Genomic DNA, 17,880 nt, shown 5'->3' on the forward strand with positions numbered 1-17,880 from the left:
ACAGGCAAGCAGCTGTTAGAATTGTGGGAAGACCAGCAAAACTTGAGTTTCAAGTATGAATATGTAGATGAAACCTCTGAAGTTTGTTGAGAAAGTGGTCATTTCAGTGTTTGTTTATGTGAATATCAAAGGAGATTTATAGTATTTAGACTTAATAATGGAATAGCTGTTCACACATGCTCTTTACCTCTATGTTACTGTGGTAAGTGTACTACTAATGCTGGTAGGGCATGATGATCAAACTAGGAAGATAAGGAACATAAGTGGGTGTAATACTGAATAACAAACGCTGAACCAATTCCTAATTCACTGTCACGCTTAATGTAAATTTTTATTTTAATGTATTGCAACAACTTCTTCAGTTTGTGCTGGATTTTTGGAAAAAGTGTCTTACTGAAGCATAAACCAATTTGCTGTGGGATTTGTGATCTATATTATATATGCATCATGCTTTGCATATACTCTTGAGAATCAATGTAAACTTGTGTTTTGAATGCAGTATGGAAAACTGTGGAGAATATCTGTATGTCATTAGTTTTGTCTTTCAGTTCATTGTGTTAGTTAACTCTAACATCAAAACAGCCAATGGTATGGTTGAAATTATTTCTACCTTACTTCTAGGGATCAGATGATTGCCTTGTAAAAATCTGGGCAACTGATGATGGAAGGTTGTTGGCTACCCTGAGAGGGCATGCAGCTGAAATATCTGATATGGCAGTAAACTATGAAAACACCATGATAGCTGCTGGAAGCTGTGATAAAATGATCAGAGTTTGGTGCCTTCGAACTTGTGCACCCCTAGCAGTTCTGCAGGGCCACAGTGCATCTATAACATCATTGCAGGTAGGTTTTTGCTTTGCAAAAATGTGTCATTTGATTGAGAAAAGAACCACCTGAGAATGTGCAATGTAATAAAATTGCGTGCCTAGTAACTAAACCCTGAAGTGAGAAGGAATTTTCATGGTATGCATTGTGAAATAACACATTTATTGTCAAAATGCCTGACCTTGAAGAACACCAGACATAATCCTTGTTCAAAAAAAATGCATGACGCATGTGGGCAGTTCTGTTTTGAAGTATCATTCCTTTGCAGGCTTGTGATTCTGGGCGCAGGTGCACTGAGTAAGAACTGCAGTCACTGCAGTACTTTGGTTTGCTTTTGTTTAGAGTTGCACGCTGTTGTGCAACTTGGATGGTGGGGAGGGAGGAAGAACCCAGAGTGCTTTGGCAAATAACCCAGAAGGTTGTTCTGAAGGAAGAGCGACTCTGGACAGCACTGTGTTATTTTGGTGTTCATTGCAATTTGTTTTCCTTAAGTATGGTTTGATATTTGATTTTGTTTAAATTTTTTTTTGGTGAGAAGTCAATGACTTACAGAACTTCTTAGCACATCTGGAACAGATTAACAGGAGAACTTTTCTTTTTTTCTTCTCCCTTCCCCCAGTTCTCTCCACTGTGCAGTGGCTCAAAGAGATACTTATCTTCAACCGGGGCAGATGGAACAATATGCTTTTGGCTGTGGGATGCTGGCACCCTTAAAATAAAGTTAGTTGCTATTTTATTTGTTACTATTTCTTTTTATGTAATTAAAAATGATGTAGAAATGCTGGAGAAAAATTTGACTAGAACAAAGCTTGTCATTGGCTGGTTCAGCGTGTGATTGTTGGGTATGATATATTTCTGATGTAGCTATAGCTTGCTTACTTATCTCTTAAGAGCCAAGTTGATAACATAACATTTTGTGGGGTGATGCAGTATATCTGTTAATTTAGAAAAAAATGTCTACTGTTAGGGTTTTTTTGTGTAATATAATGTCAAAGTTGACACTTTTTTGCTCTGTTGTCATCTCTTAATCTCAAGTGAAATGAAAATTAGGTTGATAATGACTGCAATTTAGACTTCAAAATCCATTTTCTAAGGAGACAATAATGTCCTAGTATAAATTAGCATGGGATACTTTTGATGTTTATTCTTTCCTTATCTGTATTACTTTTTCACAATTTGCTTTACTGTAGCGTGGCAGAAGGCAGAATTCTTGGGCAGCTGTGTATTGGTGGCTGAAGTTGAGCATGAAGTTTCTGCCTTCAGAAATAGTAAAAATGTTGTCAGGACTTCCAAATAGAGATAGTTTTTTAAAATCAGTTTGTTCAGTAGCTTTCAAATGCTTTTTAGTCTTTCTTTTCCTTTATCATAAAACACCTATAGCTTAAAACTGGAAATGTTTTTTTAGTAATCATTAGTGATTTAGCTTTGAGGATGGCATGTATTCTGGATGTATACTCCTGGCAGGTAGGTTCCATTTTCTTGTAGTTTTGGTAATTACTGTTACAATCTTTTTCTTGCATTGTGTGATGAGGTTATGCAGAGCTTGCAGGTATGTTTGCTTAGGTCCTTTTCTAGTTGCCTGGACCCTAACTATTTTCATGTTCTCTGGATGTTTTGTCTCTTTTTTTGGTATTATGAAAACCTGAGACGTGACTTCATTTAATCCGCTACTGCCTAGTGCATACTGTAATCAAAGTAAGACTCACTCCCTTACCGAGGAGTGTGAAGGAGGAGTTGCTACCTTGCCACCATTTTATTTTTCTTAAGGTTTCCTAAGTCTGAGCTCTTGTTGACAAGATATCTTGATCATTTACAAATCATTGCAAACCTTTTGAGCCCACATTTCTTTCTTTTACCTTTTTTCTTTTATTCTTTTTTTTTTCTCCTTTTCCTAAGTAAAGTTTGAGTCTATGGAAATAAATTTTGAAACAAATTCTGTCGTTAGAGAGTAGTGGAATCCCTGAGAGTTAAGTAGGTTGTACTATATGAACTGGCAGATGAATGCTTAGAAATTATCAATGGTTGGTTGAATCATAGAGTTGGATGGGATTTATTTTGAGGTAAAACTTAGGGAGGGAGAAAACTGGCACTAGTTATGGTAGGAGATTCTCAAGGGGTTCCTTTCCATGGGGATATGTAATTGTAGAATGAAAATTTTCAGTGAGATGTGCTCAGCAAATATTGAAAGAATAAAAGATATTTGAGTAATGCTTTCATGTGTAAGTAGTCAGCAGATTTGATTAGACAGTGACATAGAGAAAACAGATTAGTTCAGCTGTCTCATGCAGCACAGCAAGGAAGTGGTCTAGTAACCCATGTCACACCAATGATTCATGTTTCTTAACAACAGAGTGCAGATTAAATTCTGTGACTGGATTTTTTCTTCCCTTTTTACCTTCTGTTCTGCAAGTATTTTATATGTGGTGTTTGAGAAGAGAGAGGAAGCCATTAGGCTGTATTTCTTCAGTCTGGAAAAAAGCAAATGGATGAAGATGAGTCATGTACAGTCATGAGTGTGTTGAGGAGGGCATGTAATGAATAATTGCTTGTTGGCCCTTGTGATTCTAGAGGGTATCAGGTGAAGGTAGCAAGTTCCAAATTGCAAGGAGGTGATTCTTTACAAAACATGAAGCTACGTTACGAAACTCCTTACCACAGGGTATTATGCATTATATGAGGATATTAAAAGGCATAACTCTGTGCTTTTTCTTTTTATAGGTCTTTGTTTGAACTTAGTAGAGCTGTTATGTATTTGAAATAATTGATGCTTTTTGATCCAAGGTAAAACTTGATAAAAATGTGGTAAAGTCTAAATAAGACACATGTATGTCTTTTGGGACTGGAACATAACTGTATGTCCCTTATAATATCAAATAATTGGACACCTCGAAAATCTTAATTTCCTGAACTGAACTAGTTCAGGGAAACTTGTTAGTTACAGGAAGGTTTTTCTAACTGTGATCATTATGCTTATTCCAGTAAACCAAAATAAAGGGTACTGGGAAACTAGGAGTCCAGTGTGATTCCCCCCCCCCCCCCCCCCAAGGAGACTGCATTGCATGGCCAGCACATCTCAGTAATAAGTTTATTGTCATAACAGTTTTCAGTGAGGTGATTGCCCTTCCTTACATGTTTAGATCTGGTTCTGCTTCCAGAACTGTGGAAAAATGGCTGGTTCCCTCCACATCCATTCAGTAATATGCTGGGGGAAAAAAAGTACTAGCAATATAAGAGCATCAAAGGAAAGAAAGAAGCCTGTTAATTTTTCTCATAAGGCCCTTAGGGAGGTTACTTTTTAAAAACATGATGTGTAGACCACCTGGAAGAGAGAATCACTGGTGAAGTGGGAAGTTTGTTGAGTATCTCTAAAGAGGAGGAAAGCTGGCAAACAGGATCTGTTACCACAGTTATTCAGGCTCTGAACTTTCTGCCCCGCATCTTGGTTCCAGCACCACTCCCACTCCAGGAAGGAGAAACTGGAGCTTTCAAGCAAGACCAAGAGTTTGAGTAGTACAGGTGAAGGGTATTGTAACATTCTTAAGTCAGAACTTGATTTCATGCTCCTTCTGAGCTTGACTGCAGTCTGTCCTTCAAGAATGCAATTGCTATCAGTGATGTGTGTTACTAAATTATCCAATACTTCAAATGGTGACTGATGGTGAAGTTGAAATTTTAGCTACTTAAAAAAAAATCCAGATATCCCACCCCCCACTTTTTGTGCTGAGCACTGCTTGAATCATATGGCAGTGGGGTAAGAGTATGAGATGTTGGGGAGCCTCATGATGATCATGTAGTTGACTGAAGTTTCAAGATGATTGACAGTGCCAGCAGTACTTTGCGGAATTTTTTTGTGAGATACTGGAAAGGCAGAGTTGAGATACGCTATTGTGTTCAGTGTGCTCTTGAATTAAAAATAATCAGTTTTGTTTTTAACTACACTGAGAAGTGTTTCAGTGGAACCTGGCTTGGATGTTTTGGTCTACTGTATCAATTCCCTGTCTTTAACTGAAAATTGGACTTAGTTTCTCCTGGGAAGAACTCTCTGAAGGGAATCTTTGTAGCTTCTTCAGGAGATGAGGAAATTCAAAATTGTTCCTATTTCCCCACTTATAAAATAAGATCAAATATTATGGAGCAATTATTTTTCTCTAGAGATGATGAAAAATTGGAAAGCTCACTACCTTGAAAATTGTAGTATTTGCCATTAAAATAGACTTTGACATTGCTTAAGCCTTCTAATGCCCAGTGCCTTACTCCAGTTGTGTTTTCCTTTTTTTTTTTTTAATCTCTGCAAATGTTTGTTTCATTCTTAGTTTGCAAAAATTCTTGTAATTCAGTTTTGTCAACAGCTCTGCTGCAGTTAATTAATTAACACTATCTCTGAAATTAGAGTCTTCCCATCTTGGTCTCTCAATTTTTTTTATAACCTTATTAATTGAGGCATGGTCAGTATTTGGGTCAGGCTTATAGCCCAGTCAGGGGATGTTTGGTGACAGAGCTCTGTTTTAATGAACTGCAAAAGGACACATTACAGTAGATTTGGTGTCATAGGATGAAACACAGACATTGGCACAGTTGACCACAAAATTCTCACGTTGTTCAAAGGAGAGTGAGCAACCTTGTTCACATGCATGTTCTTCAGTATTATAGAACCTTCTGTGTGCTGCTCTTCTTACATTGAAAAGATTTCTGACCAGGCAGTTGCCATGTATGCTTAAAAGCAGTAACATTCCAAGCAGATCAATTCAGTTTCCAAAAAGAAGAATGATAAGATTGGTTGTTGCTTCAGGCAAAGAATTCAAAGGATGTGGCCCAAACAAGATGGGAAAACAGTTGAAAATTTCAGCAATGGAGACTTTTTCTGGATTCAATCTTCTGTTACTATTCTGGGTGGATAGAAAACACAGGAGTTAGATCCTGTGTCAGTTGACAGTAGGGAGGAAAGAGAAAAATCTGCCTTGGGTCATTAGAAATTGAAAAATAACATGCTTCAAGTTGAAGGGAGAATTATTACAACTGGTCAGTGCATCAAAATTAAATTAGTTGCAGTGCAAAATATTTGCATATGTATCTTCTCTGAGACAAGAGAGTTATTGTTCTGCTTCTGCCACCTGTTTGGATCACAAGTTTCCAGTGTTAGCCTGTTACTGACAGACCATATGAACAAGGCAGTATAACTGTCTCACAGATTTGGATAGAAGAGCTTACTGTACTGCTTTTATTCTCTTCTATATTTTTTTCTCCCCTAATTTTAAGAAGAGGAAAAAAAACTTATGAAAAATGTGTACTGATGATTTTTGACATTCCTGTTTTTGGACAACACATTGATTTCTCAATTGTCATCAGTGTGATGTGATACTTTCCATCTGCTTTCTTATGCAGAAGATACTTGATATTAAAGGGGCTGGTCATCAGAATTCAGATATGCTGAACCTTTTTCATTAATCTGTGAACAAAGTCTTAATTTGGAGATGTTATATACACATCTGTTTTCTGTGAAGAAGTCTTTCTTAAGCTACTACATGACCAAAATTAGGTTAGTCTGCAGGGCTTAGATGAATGAACTAATAAAACACTTAATAAATGCATTGAGAATATTTGTAAAGTGATACGTTACTGGGCTGCAACGAGGACAAACAATTAGCTTGGTTTCCCTGTGTTGCAAGAAATTTTACTTTTGTCCCCTTTCCTTGCTTTCCAAAAATACTGATTGCCCAACTCATTTTGAAATACCACAGTACTGCTCTGTTGTAGAAGAATGACATAATCCTTTGTCTTCTAATGCCTAAACATGAGAGAGACATAAGTTGAAGAATTTAAATTGGTTCTCCAAACTAGAACGTAAGTGCATACTTGCTCTATTTTGCAGCTGTCCTAACTCCAAAGGCAGAGTTCACAAACAACAGTGGAATAAAACAGCAGCCTATTTATCTATTTACACTTGTTCCAAATTATGTAAGCTGCATATTGAATTGTCTGATAGTTCTTTTTATATTAGTATCTCAGTTAAGGAGGATTTCAGCTGTTTTGTAAAATAGATCTTTGTCTTGTTTAGTCTATCTTGCTGTGAAGTTTGCTTTCACAAATCTGCAGGCAGTTACCTTAAAACTCCTAAAGGAAAGGTCAAAGAAACAGCCTATGCTGAATGGACAATTTGGAGAAAGATTTCTTACTGGTATTGCTGATGTTTATTACTTTATTTTGTGCATTAGAATCACTAAGGTTTAATGCTTATTGCTTTGAGATAGCTATAACTGAGCAGTGGAGAAAGATCTCTTTTGCATCTGCCTTCAGCTGAAATGAATTATATAGACCATTTTGCTTTTAAAAGAGAACATTTTGGATAAATTATGAATATGCATTGTTTTATGTTAGAAGAAATCTTTAGTGATGACAAATGTGGGTGTAGTGCTGCTGTTCTCTAGTAAGTTAATTCTTTGAGGGAAGATTGCAGATGGCATACTATGCAAGACCACCTACTGGTTTGAGGTTGCTACAGTGCATGAACAGAATTGAAGTAATGATTGAAGAACCTGATCTGATTTGGTTTGATTTTACACACTCCTAAAGTGCCAGATCCACTGAAGCTTTAGTTCTGCTTCCACATCAGGCTCTGAAATGCCTAGTGGAAAGCAAGGGCCATAAAGTAAAATCCCTTACAAATTTCTAACCATTGCCCTGAGAGTATTTTGAGCAGTATTTGAAACTAACCCCCAAAGAATATATGTCCTTTGAAGAAACTCTTATATTCTAATACTGTGAAAAGCTCCAAATTTATTTAAATTTTTCTGTTATCCTTGTTCATAAAGAGCACCAAACTCTGTTTCTCTCTTGTAAAAGCAGCCATGTGCTGCAGGAGAAAACCAGAGATCCAGTACACTCGGTGGTTTAAAACTGAACTTCGTGGGCAACTGGCTCTGTTCTGCTTTGCTGATGACTTTAGGAGAGTGTTTTGTATAGAATTATCAGAGGGAAGAGAGGAATGGGATTTAAGTTGTGATACAACTCTCCTTGATACATTGATTACTTAGTCCATCTGGATGTCAGTTCCCTAAAGATCGGATCATGAAGCATAGGCACATGAAATTGTTTATAGATGGGCAACCATCTGTTCTTTCATATTTAATTTTATCCTTCTGTGCTTTATTTCTATGATACTGACTTATTTTTTTGAAACCCTATTAGGAAATTATTCAACTGTTTCTTTATTTGTAGTCCAAGGCCAACGAAGTTTACAGAACGTCCTCGACCTGGAGTCCAAATGATCTGTTCTTCTTTTAGTGCTGGTAAAAGACTTTATTTCCCCCCCCCTTTTTGTATCAATATAAGAAGTCATTTGAAGAGTAAAATAAAGTACAGTACAGTTACTGTAGCATGTTTTTTGTTAATAAGATGGATTTGAGTTAAAGTGGCTGTTAAAAACCCCCAAATATTTAAAATAGAAATATAGAATTTATGCATTAATGCTTGGTCTATGAAAATTCTTGAAAATGATTAAATATGAAATGTTGAAAGTAAGTCTCTTGTGACTGCAAATCTTTTTAAAACATGATATAAAACCTTTTTCTCGAATGATTCTGAGAGTCAGCTTTATCTGAGGTGTAATTTATAGGGATTTGTACAAGAAGGTGTTGATTACTGAGTTCTCACGGTCTGAATTTCATTGATTCCAGAGCTGGCAACAGAAGAATGCAACATAAATAATTGGATAAAATGTTAAAATGTACTGAAGTTCTAGTTCCATTTAATTTTAGGCTTCTAAGGGCTTAGTTGCAAGCAAATTACTCTAGTTAGCTAATCTTTCAGATACATCTGCTAATGCATATTTGTCTGACAGTAAATGTGAGGTAATTTAATTCCAGTTAAACTTTTGAGTATCTAAATCTTCTTTTTACTTAAAGGTCAGTTACAGACGTAGCTGAAATGAGATACATCTATAAATTTCAGAGAATAAGTTGAAATACTTGATGTTACATCCTTTTGAAGATGCTGTAATAACAGTAGATTTCCCTCTTTTCTTAAGTCTTATCTGTTTGTTTTTCTCAGGTGGAATGTTTTTGGCCACTGGGAGTACAGATCACATCATTAGGGTTTATTTCTTTGGATCAGGTCAGCCAGAGAAGATATCAGAGTTGGAGTTTCATACTGTAAATACTTTTTAAAAATTACATATGTATTTGATTAAAATAATAATTTGGATAAAATGGGATTAATCAGAGAAATTTAATTTTTTTCTTTTTCTACTCTTTTTTTATACAGGACAAAGTTGACAGCATTCAGTTTTCTAATAGTAGTAGCAGGTAAGCACAATATTTATTTTGATCTAGTCTTTTGACATTTGTGAATACTAGTTTTTGGAAGTAATTATTAAAAAAAAAACTTTCTGTTTTGAGTTTCATCCAGTAAAATCATATATAGCTATTGGAATCTCACTGTTTCATTTTAATAGAACTTCTTCAGTTTTGCAGTTGTTTTCATTGTAGTGATTAAAGTATTTTGAATTTGCCAAAATTAAGGAGTATAAAAATAGTTGAAATTTCTTCCTAAAAAATGTATGTATGTATATATATTCACATATAAAGTACATGCATTTTTAGATATATTTTAATATGTAAACATTTTTTTCAGTTAAATGACTTCTGGATACAGAAAAAACATCAAACTAGATCTAACAATATTTTGTTTAGCTAGGCTAATGTTTTTTCAATGTTTAACTAAGTTCTGGATGTTGGATATGAAGGATGCTAAAGAAAAAAGTTCAGTTTCTTATGAAGTATCTGACACTTACATTTATTTGATGTTCTAATGTACACTTTTATCATGATATATTTTGCTCCACCCACCTCTTTCTCCTCCTTCTACCCCTGAACCTCAGGAAAAAAAGAGTGGGGGAGAAACTCAAGCTAGGAAGTAATAAATGTCTTCAGATAAATATCATAATACTTATACAGTGCTAGCTTATTCTTGGCCACTGGGAGTAGAGATCACATCATTAGGGTTTATTTTTTTGAATCAGGTCAGCCAGAGAAGATATCAGAGTTGGAGTTTCATACTGTAAATACATTATAGGAGTAGGTTTTGGTTTAAATCATGTCTGTACTTTGCTGGCAGGGCTCTCTTGGTCCTTCAGCTGTTTTTACCCCTTCAGTTTCTTCCTTAGCTTTACCTAATGCAGTAGCATCAGTCTTAGGATGCTCATTGGGTTGTGGTGTCCCTGTGCCAGAGCCATGTCATAACTCAGCAAAGCGCACCAAAGGTCAAAGAACAGTTAGTTTGGAAGGGGTTCAGGATAGGGAAGCAAGTTTGACTTTTTGCAGGCCTTTGATTTTTTTGCTGGTATGGGAAGGGGTTTTCACCTCAAACCATTTGTACAGCATTCTGACACTCTTGGAACTTTTTACTCATAGCTTCCTTTTTTGAGTTCTAAATTCTGGAACTTAATTTTCAGGGGGCTTTTCTGTACAGATCTGCCTTTGATCTCTGAGTAACTTTTTCCCCCTTTTGTTAGGTTTGTGAGTGGAAGCCGTGATGGAACAGCACGAATCTGGCAATTTAAGCGAAAGGAATGGAAAAGCATTTTGTTAGATATGGCTACTCGCCCAGCGGGGTAAGTGATGTAAAATGTTCTGCTATCAGATAGATTCTGGAGGGCCATTGATATAATTTATTGACTTATTAAAAAAAATAAAATAAAAAAGACTGCAAGAGAAAAGGAGAAGTGGGGCATAAATTATTATTGGTTAAATGTGTATAGCTCTTGAAATCCAATGAAAATAAATATTTGACTACATATTCAGCTGTGGAAGCTAGCTTGTCCTAATAAAAGCTCCGCTAGTATTTTGATTAGATTAAAAGAATAAAAATTATTCAAAACCCATTAAAGGTCTTATTTATATGGCTTAGACATTTATTTCTTGAGCAAGAAAACCAGGTCAGATCTGTTCTTGAGACTGAGCAGAACAGGGTTCTTTACGTAGAGCATGCCAGAGCAAATAAATCACTTGCTCTTTAATGGGTTCTCATTTGTTAAAACAAATCTGAAAATTTACAAGAGGTATGAGAAACTTCTGTACACTAGAACAAGCAACCAAAGAGGCTTGAAGATGGAGAATTACTTAGTAGGAATTGTGACTTGTACCTTTTTATTTTGGCATGAAGATGTTTTCCAGTTGACATATTAAAAAGATGTACAATGGGTTTAAGGGATAAACCTTTTTCCCCTTACTGTTCATATGGAGTGGTTTGAAGAACTACTGTTTAGTAGAAAAAAAATTAAAATGTTTTCAGGAGTAATCCTGTGGAAATATATGTGAAAGACCAAGAGAGGGATGGAAGAGAAGGCTAAACAAGCTGTAATTTAGTTAGGTGTTTAGATGGAACAGTATCTTGTTAGTTATGGACAGATGCAACAAAACATGACTATCAAACTGTTGAACAGGAATATATAAAATGCTGGTACTTTGATAACAGACCGAGTTAGTCTCAGTAAAAATTCTTAATTTTAACTGATTCTGGGAAAAATAAGTACAGATTCTTCTTCATTGTGGTCATAAATGCTGAATTTGTCCCAGAACCTGAACTGCTCATTTCTGTAAAGCACCTTTAGCAGAATTCTGTTTTGTTCTTGTGACTAGAGGGATAAGTGCAATTCCAAATTTGATCTTTTCTACACAAGCACAGTTTTATCAAAGAAAATGAAGTTGCTGCACTGAAAGGGGAAGAGTGAATTCAGCTTATAAAGCCTCCTGGGTTCTGCATCAAATCTAGAAAGGAATCTGGCCATAACTGCATTTTCTATTATTGAGTTGTACAATATATACTATTTTGTGATGTGTTGTAGTGCTTTCTATAGGGAAGATTCTGTATTTGTCTGTCTACTTGGTGTTAACATGGTCTTGTTGCATTTGACTGATAATTTCCCAGAAATAAATGTGCTTGAGAATTCAAGGGTGATTAGCCTTTAAACCACACTGACAAAAATGTAATTTTGGAGTATTCTGGTAGATTATATTACAGATGACTATTGTTTGGATTTCATGCAAGATTAAGCGTCATTATTACCAATAGTAAAGTGATAGAGGGGTAGTGGTGTACTACTAAATGTAGTCTGAGAATTTAATTTAAAGGTATAGAATACTTTTCTCCATATTTCAAACTACTTACTACAAGTGTTCTCCAGGACAAATTAATGTTCATAAGTTGATTAGTTTGAATTTTCATTCTTTAGATGTCACAACAAATACTGTAGCTATCAAATTTAATTGAGTTAGGTCATGTATCAGAGGGCATTTTCTGGAAAAAAACAGATCAACATATTATGTAAGATACTAAGAAGACCCTATAATTGTTTAAGTATCTACAATTCTTTGTAATTGTATGTGCTACATAATGGAAAATATCTTTCATTTCTGCAGTTTCTTAAAGAAGTAATGCATCTGTTCTTAATAATACAGCAAAATACAGAAATACTTTTACTTGTTAGTAGCATTAAACTATTTTGGCATAGTGGGATGGCTTTGAATTTTTTTGCTCTTTGGTTTTAGACAAAGTTTGCAAGGAGTTGAAGATAAGATCACAAAGCTGAAAGTGACCATGGTGGCATGGGACCGCCATGACAACTCTGTTATAACTGCAGTAAATAACATGACTCTGAAAGTTTGGAATTCTTTTACTGGCCAACTCATCCACATTCTCATGGTAAAGTGTACCATCTTGATTTATCAATCCTGAATGCAAAATTTATGTGTACATCATCAACATTCTTCCTTATATGTTTTTTCCTATCTGAAAACTGCCTTGACAAATGTTTCCAGATAATTGAAGTGCAATAGAGATGTCTGTGAGCTGCTTATTAGAAAATAAAGCTTTAAAGTTGCAAAAAACCACTGCTGTTCAAGATATCTGAAACTGACTTTGGACTCTTTGGTTTTGGTTTTTTTTACTGAAGTGCTATCTTGAAGGAGAGAAGGAAACAGTTGTTGGATTTTTTTTTCCTTTATTTAATGTGATAAATGTTTTGAAATACTGTTAAAGGATAAATTTGCCCCATTTAAGCAGACACTTGTGCAACCTAGTCATTCTATGAGTCACATCATTCCACAAAAAATTAGTCTTCTAGCTAAAATAAATCAACAATTTTACTAATATGATTTTTTTTTTTGTAACTGAGAAAATAGGTAACTCTAGGTAACTAGATGCTCTGCTTAGAGATGAAAATACTTAGTGCAAAGCTTTAAAATAGAATATTAATTTTGGAGATGTTGTTCTCTAATTTTTATTTGTATATTTGATTCTTTATTGGTTTAAATTAAATTCCTAACTAATACTCTGCCTAAAAAATTGGAAATCTGTGGAATGTTAAGACTCAAAATTACCAAATGCTAAAGTGTCATCAAAATAATTCTTTGGACATTTTCATAGTTTAATGTGGCAGTTGCTAGTGTTACCATATCGAATTCTTAGGTAAGTATTTGAGACAATACTCTTGTTCTTCTTGGTGTGTCTTTATTTTCAGGGGCATGAAGATGAAGTGTTTGTGCTTGAACCTCATCCATTTGATCCAAGAGTTCTCTTCTCTGCTGGACATGATGGAAATGTCATAGTTTGGGATTTGGCAAGAGGGGTCAAAATCCGATCTTACTTCAACATGGTAATTATTGTGTTTTATGCAGATATGCCAAAGCAACCCTTTTGAAGTTTTTGTTTTTAGTACATTCTTATATAGACCATCTCGAAGCATCTGTATAGGGCAAGGTCCTGCATCTGGTGAAGTCAAGAGAAATTGCTGTTCAGTTTAGTGAGGCAAAGAGTAAATCTGTAATGTAAGAAGTTGTTCCTTTGGCTGTATTTTGTAGTGTTGTCTTTCTATATGCTTGATCCACATAAAATTGGAGTGTTAGCTACATTGTCAGAGATCATGCCTAAAAGACAGGGTCACAGAGACCCTCCTTTAGTGCTCTGTTTCCTGCCTGGGGAGCCAAGGTGGAACTTGGTTTATTTTTGCATTACTAATTCTTAATCTGGCTGAAGCTCTTCAGGAGTTACCTGATCTCATACAATGTTGTGTGCTGCCTTGACCCACTGGACTGAGTACTTTCAGCCTTTCTGTGTAGAGCTCCTCCACATGCAGGTTTCAGATTTGGTCTGTTCTGCACTAAACTAATTCTTCTGCAAGGTGGATGCAATAGGTATTTTCATCTGTTCCATTGTACATATCTTTTTCCTCAAAGAGGTAATGATGTGTTATGCAATTAAGACTGTCTCTTGGAGAAAATTACAGAAGTCTTTGTAGAATATACTGAATCATTTGGAATGCTGAGAGTAGACAAATGGGCTTCAGCCATAGTGGAATGGCAGTCTTGTAGACCAGCGTAAAGAAGATCATCTGAAGAAGAGACCTACCATAGACATACTCTCAAAAAAGGGGTGTTTAGAAATGCAGTCAAGCTAGGAAGGTCACTCTGAACCTGAAGAAAAATTTTGACATGTGCACTACAGTACAGTTCATAAAGTCTGAGGAAATTCAGCCAAGCTGAATCAGAGAGAGAGCAACTGAAACTGCTTCAGCACTGACCTAGGTTCAGTAGTGTTCCCTCTGCATTGATTTCTGTAACTGAACTTATGAAGGATCCAAGACAATCATCTTGGAGCTATGAGCACAGATCTTCATTACTCAGTGCTGATCCCTGTTACCAGTTGAGGTCTATGTTCTCACTGAATTGTTAGCTTGCCTTTCCAGTACTACTTAAAATGGATCTGTGGTGGTTTTCATGAAGTTTAAGGTTAGAAGAGGCTGAGCTCATCTGTTCTTTATAAGGCAAGGCCATTTAAGAGCTGTCAGGATCTAAATTACGGGTGCCTGTGATGTCAGGCAACCCCTGAAAGACTGAAATACTAATTTTGAGAGTGCAGTGCAACACAAACACCTAAAAAGCATAGAAGTCATATATGTTTTAAGATCTTCAGAGTCAGAGAAATTTGTAGACAATCAGATGATCTCGCCAGCTAGTAAACTGTGCTTCATGCTAGAAATTAATATGAGAAAGTCTGCCTGCTGTGTGAGGTAAGGGGAATTGTAAATCTGGCAATCAGTTTGTCTCCAACTCATTGATTCAGTTGTATGAGCCAGGTATGCAAGAGAGGCATCTCTCTATGGTCTGAATATTTCTCCAACCAGTCTTCTGTGTTTGATGCTTCAAAGGACATGGATGAAAATTAGAGGTTTTCTTAGATGACAGGGTTAGGGAGAGGACGTTGCACAGTTACCTTGCAGAGCTGCAAATGTTAAGTGTTCTGGTTTACTACAGGAGGGCACAAATACATACAGAGCTGCCAGTCTTCTCCATTTCTTAAATGACATACTAGCTGGGAACTTCAGTGGATTAGCCACTATTAAATTATTCTGAAAAGCACTGTTACCTTCACTGACTTGCTCAATATGTCATCTCATACTTCTGATAAATACTATTTGTATTTCTGTTAAGAGGATGGGGAATTTTTACAGATTGGGTTCTTTTGGATCAAACAGGGAACATCATCTGGAGCAACCAAACCAAAGAGTTGAATGACGTGAGATATCTGCTTTACCATTCAGGAACCTCTCATTATCATTACCTGGTCTGTGGTACCAGAACTACCACTGGGTGACTTTATCATAGCAACAGCTCCTTAAAAAAAAAAGTTGAGACCTTGGGAATGTTGGCTGAATTAGCAGATTCATAAATGGCTGTTGGCTTAATGTTAGTCCAGTCAGGTATTCCTATCTTAGATGCATTGCTTTTACATTGAAAGCCTTGTGGCAAATCCCTAAAGCAGAGATGGATATTTTTAAGTTGCTTTCTATCCTATTTCAAATGCCTTCATTGTCAGCATAAAAAAAAAAAATTAAATTCGAGGGATGCAAGCAGTGTCAATCAGTTTGAAACTTAATTCTTTTATCTAGTCAATGAATGTGAAATTGCAGAGAAAGCCGTAGTAACCAAGTATACTTTTTGTTTTGCATTTAACTTGAACTTTGATTCCTCCATTTATTTGTGCCTTACTGGTTACAAATCAGTCCCATTAGGTGACTCTGGTTATGCTACAGAACGTTCTCTCCCAGGTTTTTAAACTTAAGATTTGCTATTAAATCAATTGTCACAGTCACGGTTAATTCGAAGAATGGTCTGTTTGCCAGATTTTGGTCTTTATGATTAATAATAATCTTAGTCCCATAAATGTCACATGGGTTTGCTTTCAGTAAGTATATATATTTTATTGATTTCACGTTTTGACCTGTACTCTTTATTTCATTTGGTCTAATTGTGTAAACATTCAAAACTGGTTTAATTCAGTGACCTGAGTCACCTAAACTCATGGAATGTATTTGCTATGCCAGAGAGTGAAATCTCACACAAGAGTGTGAGATGGTTAAGCTTTTTAGGCAATTTTGAGCTGAAACAAATAAGTCCTGAAATGGTTTTAAATTGCATGTGCGAATGCAGGTATTTGTTTTTTGGCCTATGTAATATTTGTGCCAGTCCTGAATTAAACAGCTGCTAATGAAGAATGTGTTCTTGGTGTATTTGTCATTCACTTTTCCAAGGAACCAATGAGGTTGTGGCTTTAGTGTTGTAATATTAGGCAGTTTCACATGCTGTATTTCCCAGGTACAACTGAGCATTCCAAAAAGACAGAGTAATAAACCTTAAGTGGTTGCTGCAGCCAACTGTTCCAGACCTTATATATTTCACAAAAATAGTGTTATTGCTACAGAAGAACAGCACAGACCCTTGTAAATGTTTAAATTGTCGCTCATTTTGCTGAACAGTGTATGAGATATAGGTGTCTTAGTGGATGATTCAGGGGAAAAAATACGCTGAATGGTGGGCTGTCTAGTGAAAGCCACTGCTTGATAATGTACATAGAGATATATTTGAAATACAGCTCCTTACTAAAGCTGCAACGAGGCATGTTTCCCTTGTGTGGTTAGGCAGCTTTCCAACAACTGAGGGAGGTCCCTCCTTTCCTGAAGGAGGGCACAGGAGCAGGTGGCACTCACCTTTTGGGATTGTCTTAGCCGTAGAACTGGAAAATGGAAGACCTAGATTCTGTTCTCTCCTTGGTGGTAAGGTGCTCAGTTCAACATGTACCACTTACCTAGGAGGACATCTCGGCTATAGATGTCTAGACAGGACTTCTTCCCAGTTTTCCCCTGAAGTTGTGCCGCTGTGGAGAGATCATGTTCTAGGTAAATTAGAAAGTGGTAGAAATTATCTTTGGCTTCAGACAGACTTGAATTTGTAGGATGAGTGTTCTGTTAGGTCGTAAGTAGAAGCTGTACACCATTCAGTTCTTGTCATAGTGTCTGTTTTCTTTCAGGTGTTCTCACTAAGTTGCTTCTTAATAGATCTGACACTGTTGGTTTCTTAGGAATGCTAGGGTTGTCACTTGGATGGTATATGCTTCAGCTTAGCCTTAACATTTTTACTTCCCTTAGGCCTTAGGCACAAGTTTCTCAATTCTGAGAATGTACGAGGGGAAAGAAGAAAACTGCTGGGACTTAAGAATCTTCCACATCAAAAAGATATCTAGTAATGTTAGGCAGATGCACAACTTTTTGTTTGGTTTGGTGATTTAATTTTGGTTGGTGTTGCGATTTGGACATTGAGTACTGGAGTTCCTTGAGTCTGACCCTAATTAGGTTTGTGGTGTTACAGTGCTGCCCTTGATTGTTATTTTTTGGTCTTCTGTTGTTTCCTGTAAGCAGTATCTTTTGAGGCTGAGCTCTGCTGATTCAGACTGCTTGCAAAAAGTGTTCTGTCTGGGGCCTTTGAGTGTAGGGTTCTCTTGTGATAAAGCTGATAGTTCTTGTCCCATGAGTGGGCTACCCTGTAGAAGAATATTAAAAGAAGTTTCCTAAAAGATTTTAGGTTCTATACAGCCCTGTAGTTCTGTTCTTTGCCTTTGGATTTTTTTTTTTTTAGTTAGTTTGTTTTTCTTTAAATTTTTTTTTTAATAACTTGGTTTACAGCATATCTTTATGAACAGTTGCAGGAACATATGGTGACTCCTGTT

The 17,880-nt window shown here is 36.2% G+C and overlaps 1 protein-coding gene across 2 annotated transcripts in view; it reads left to right on the forward strand.

Annotated features, from left to right (window-relative positions):
• The window catches only part of PHIP (pleckstrin homology domain interacting protein), a 106,750-nt gene that overhangs the window by 27,971 nt on the left and 60,899 nt on the right, over positions 1-17,880 (forward strand). For both annotated transcript variants that reach the window (XM_032681208.1, XM_032681207.1), the window contains exons 8-15: positions 622-843; positions 1,445-1,545; positions 8,041-8,111; positions 8,872-8,972; positions 9,085-9,125; positions 10,334-10,432; positions 12,369-12,522; positions 13,340-13,474. In XM_032681208.1, coding sequence (XP_032537099.1) covers positions 622-843; positions 1,445-1,545; positions 8,041-8,111; positions 8,872-8,972; positions 9,085-9,125; positions 10,334-10,432; positions 12,369-12,522; positions 13,340-13,474 — 924 coding nt within the window. The remainder of the gene's footprint in view (positions 1-621; positions 844-1,444; positions 1,546-8,040; positions 8,112-8,871; positions 8,973-9,084; positions 9,126-10,333; positions 10,433-12,368; positions 12,523-13,339; positions 13,475-17,880) is intronic.

This window comes from Chiroxiphia lanceolata, chromosome 3 (genome assembly GCF_009829145.1).
Source record: "Chiroxiphia lanceolata isolate bChiLan1 chromosome 3, bChiLan1.pri, whole genome shotgun sequence".
In the NCBI taxonomy this organism is placed as follows: domain Eukaryota; kingdom Metazoa; phylum Chordata; class Aves; order Passeriformes; family Pipridae; genus Chiroxiphia; species Chiroxiphia lanceolata.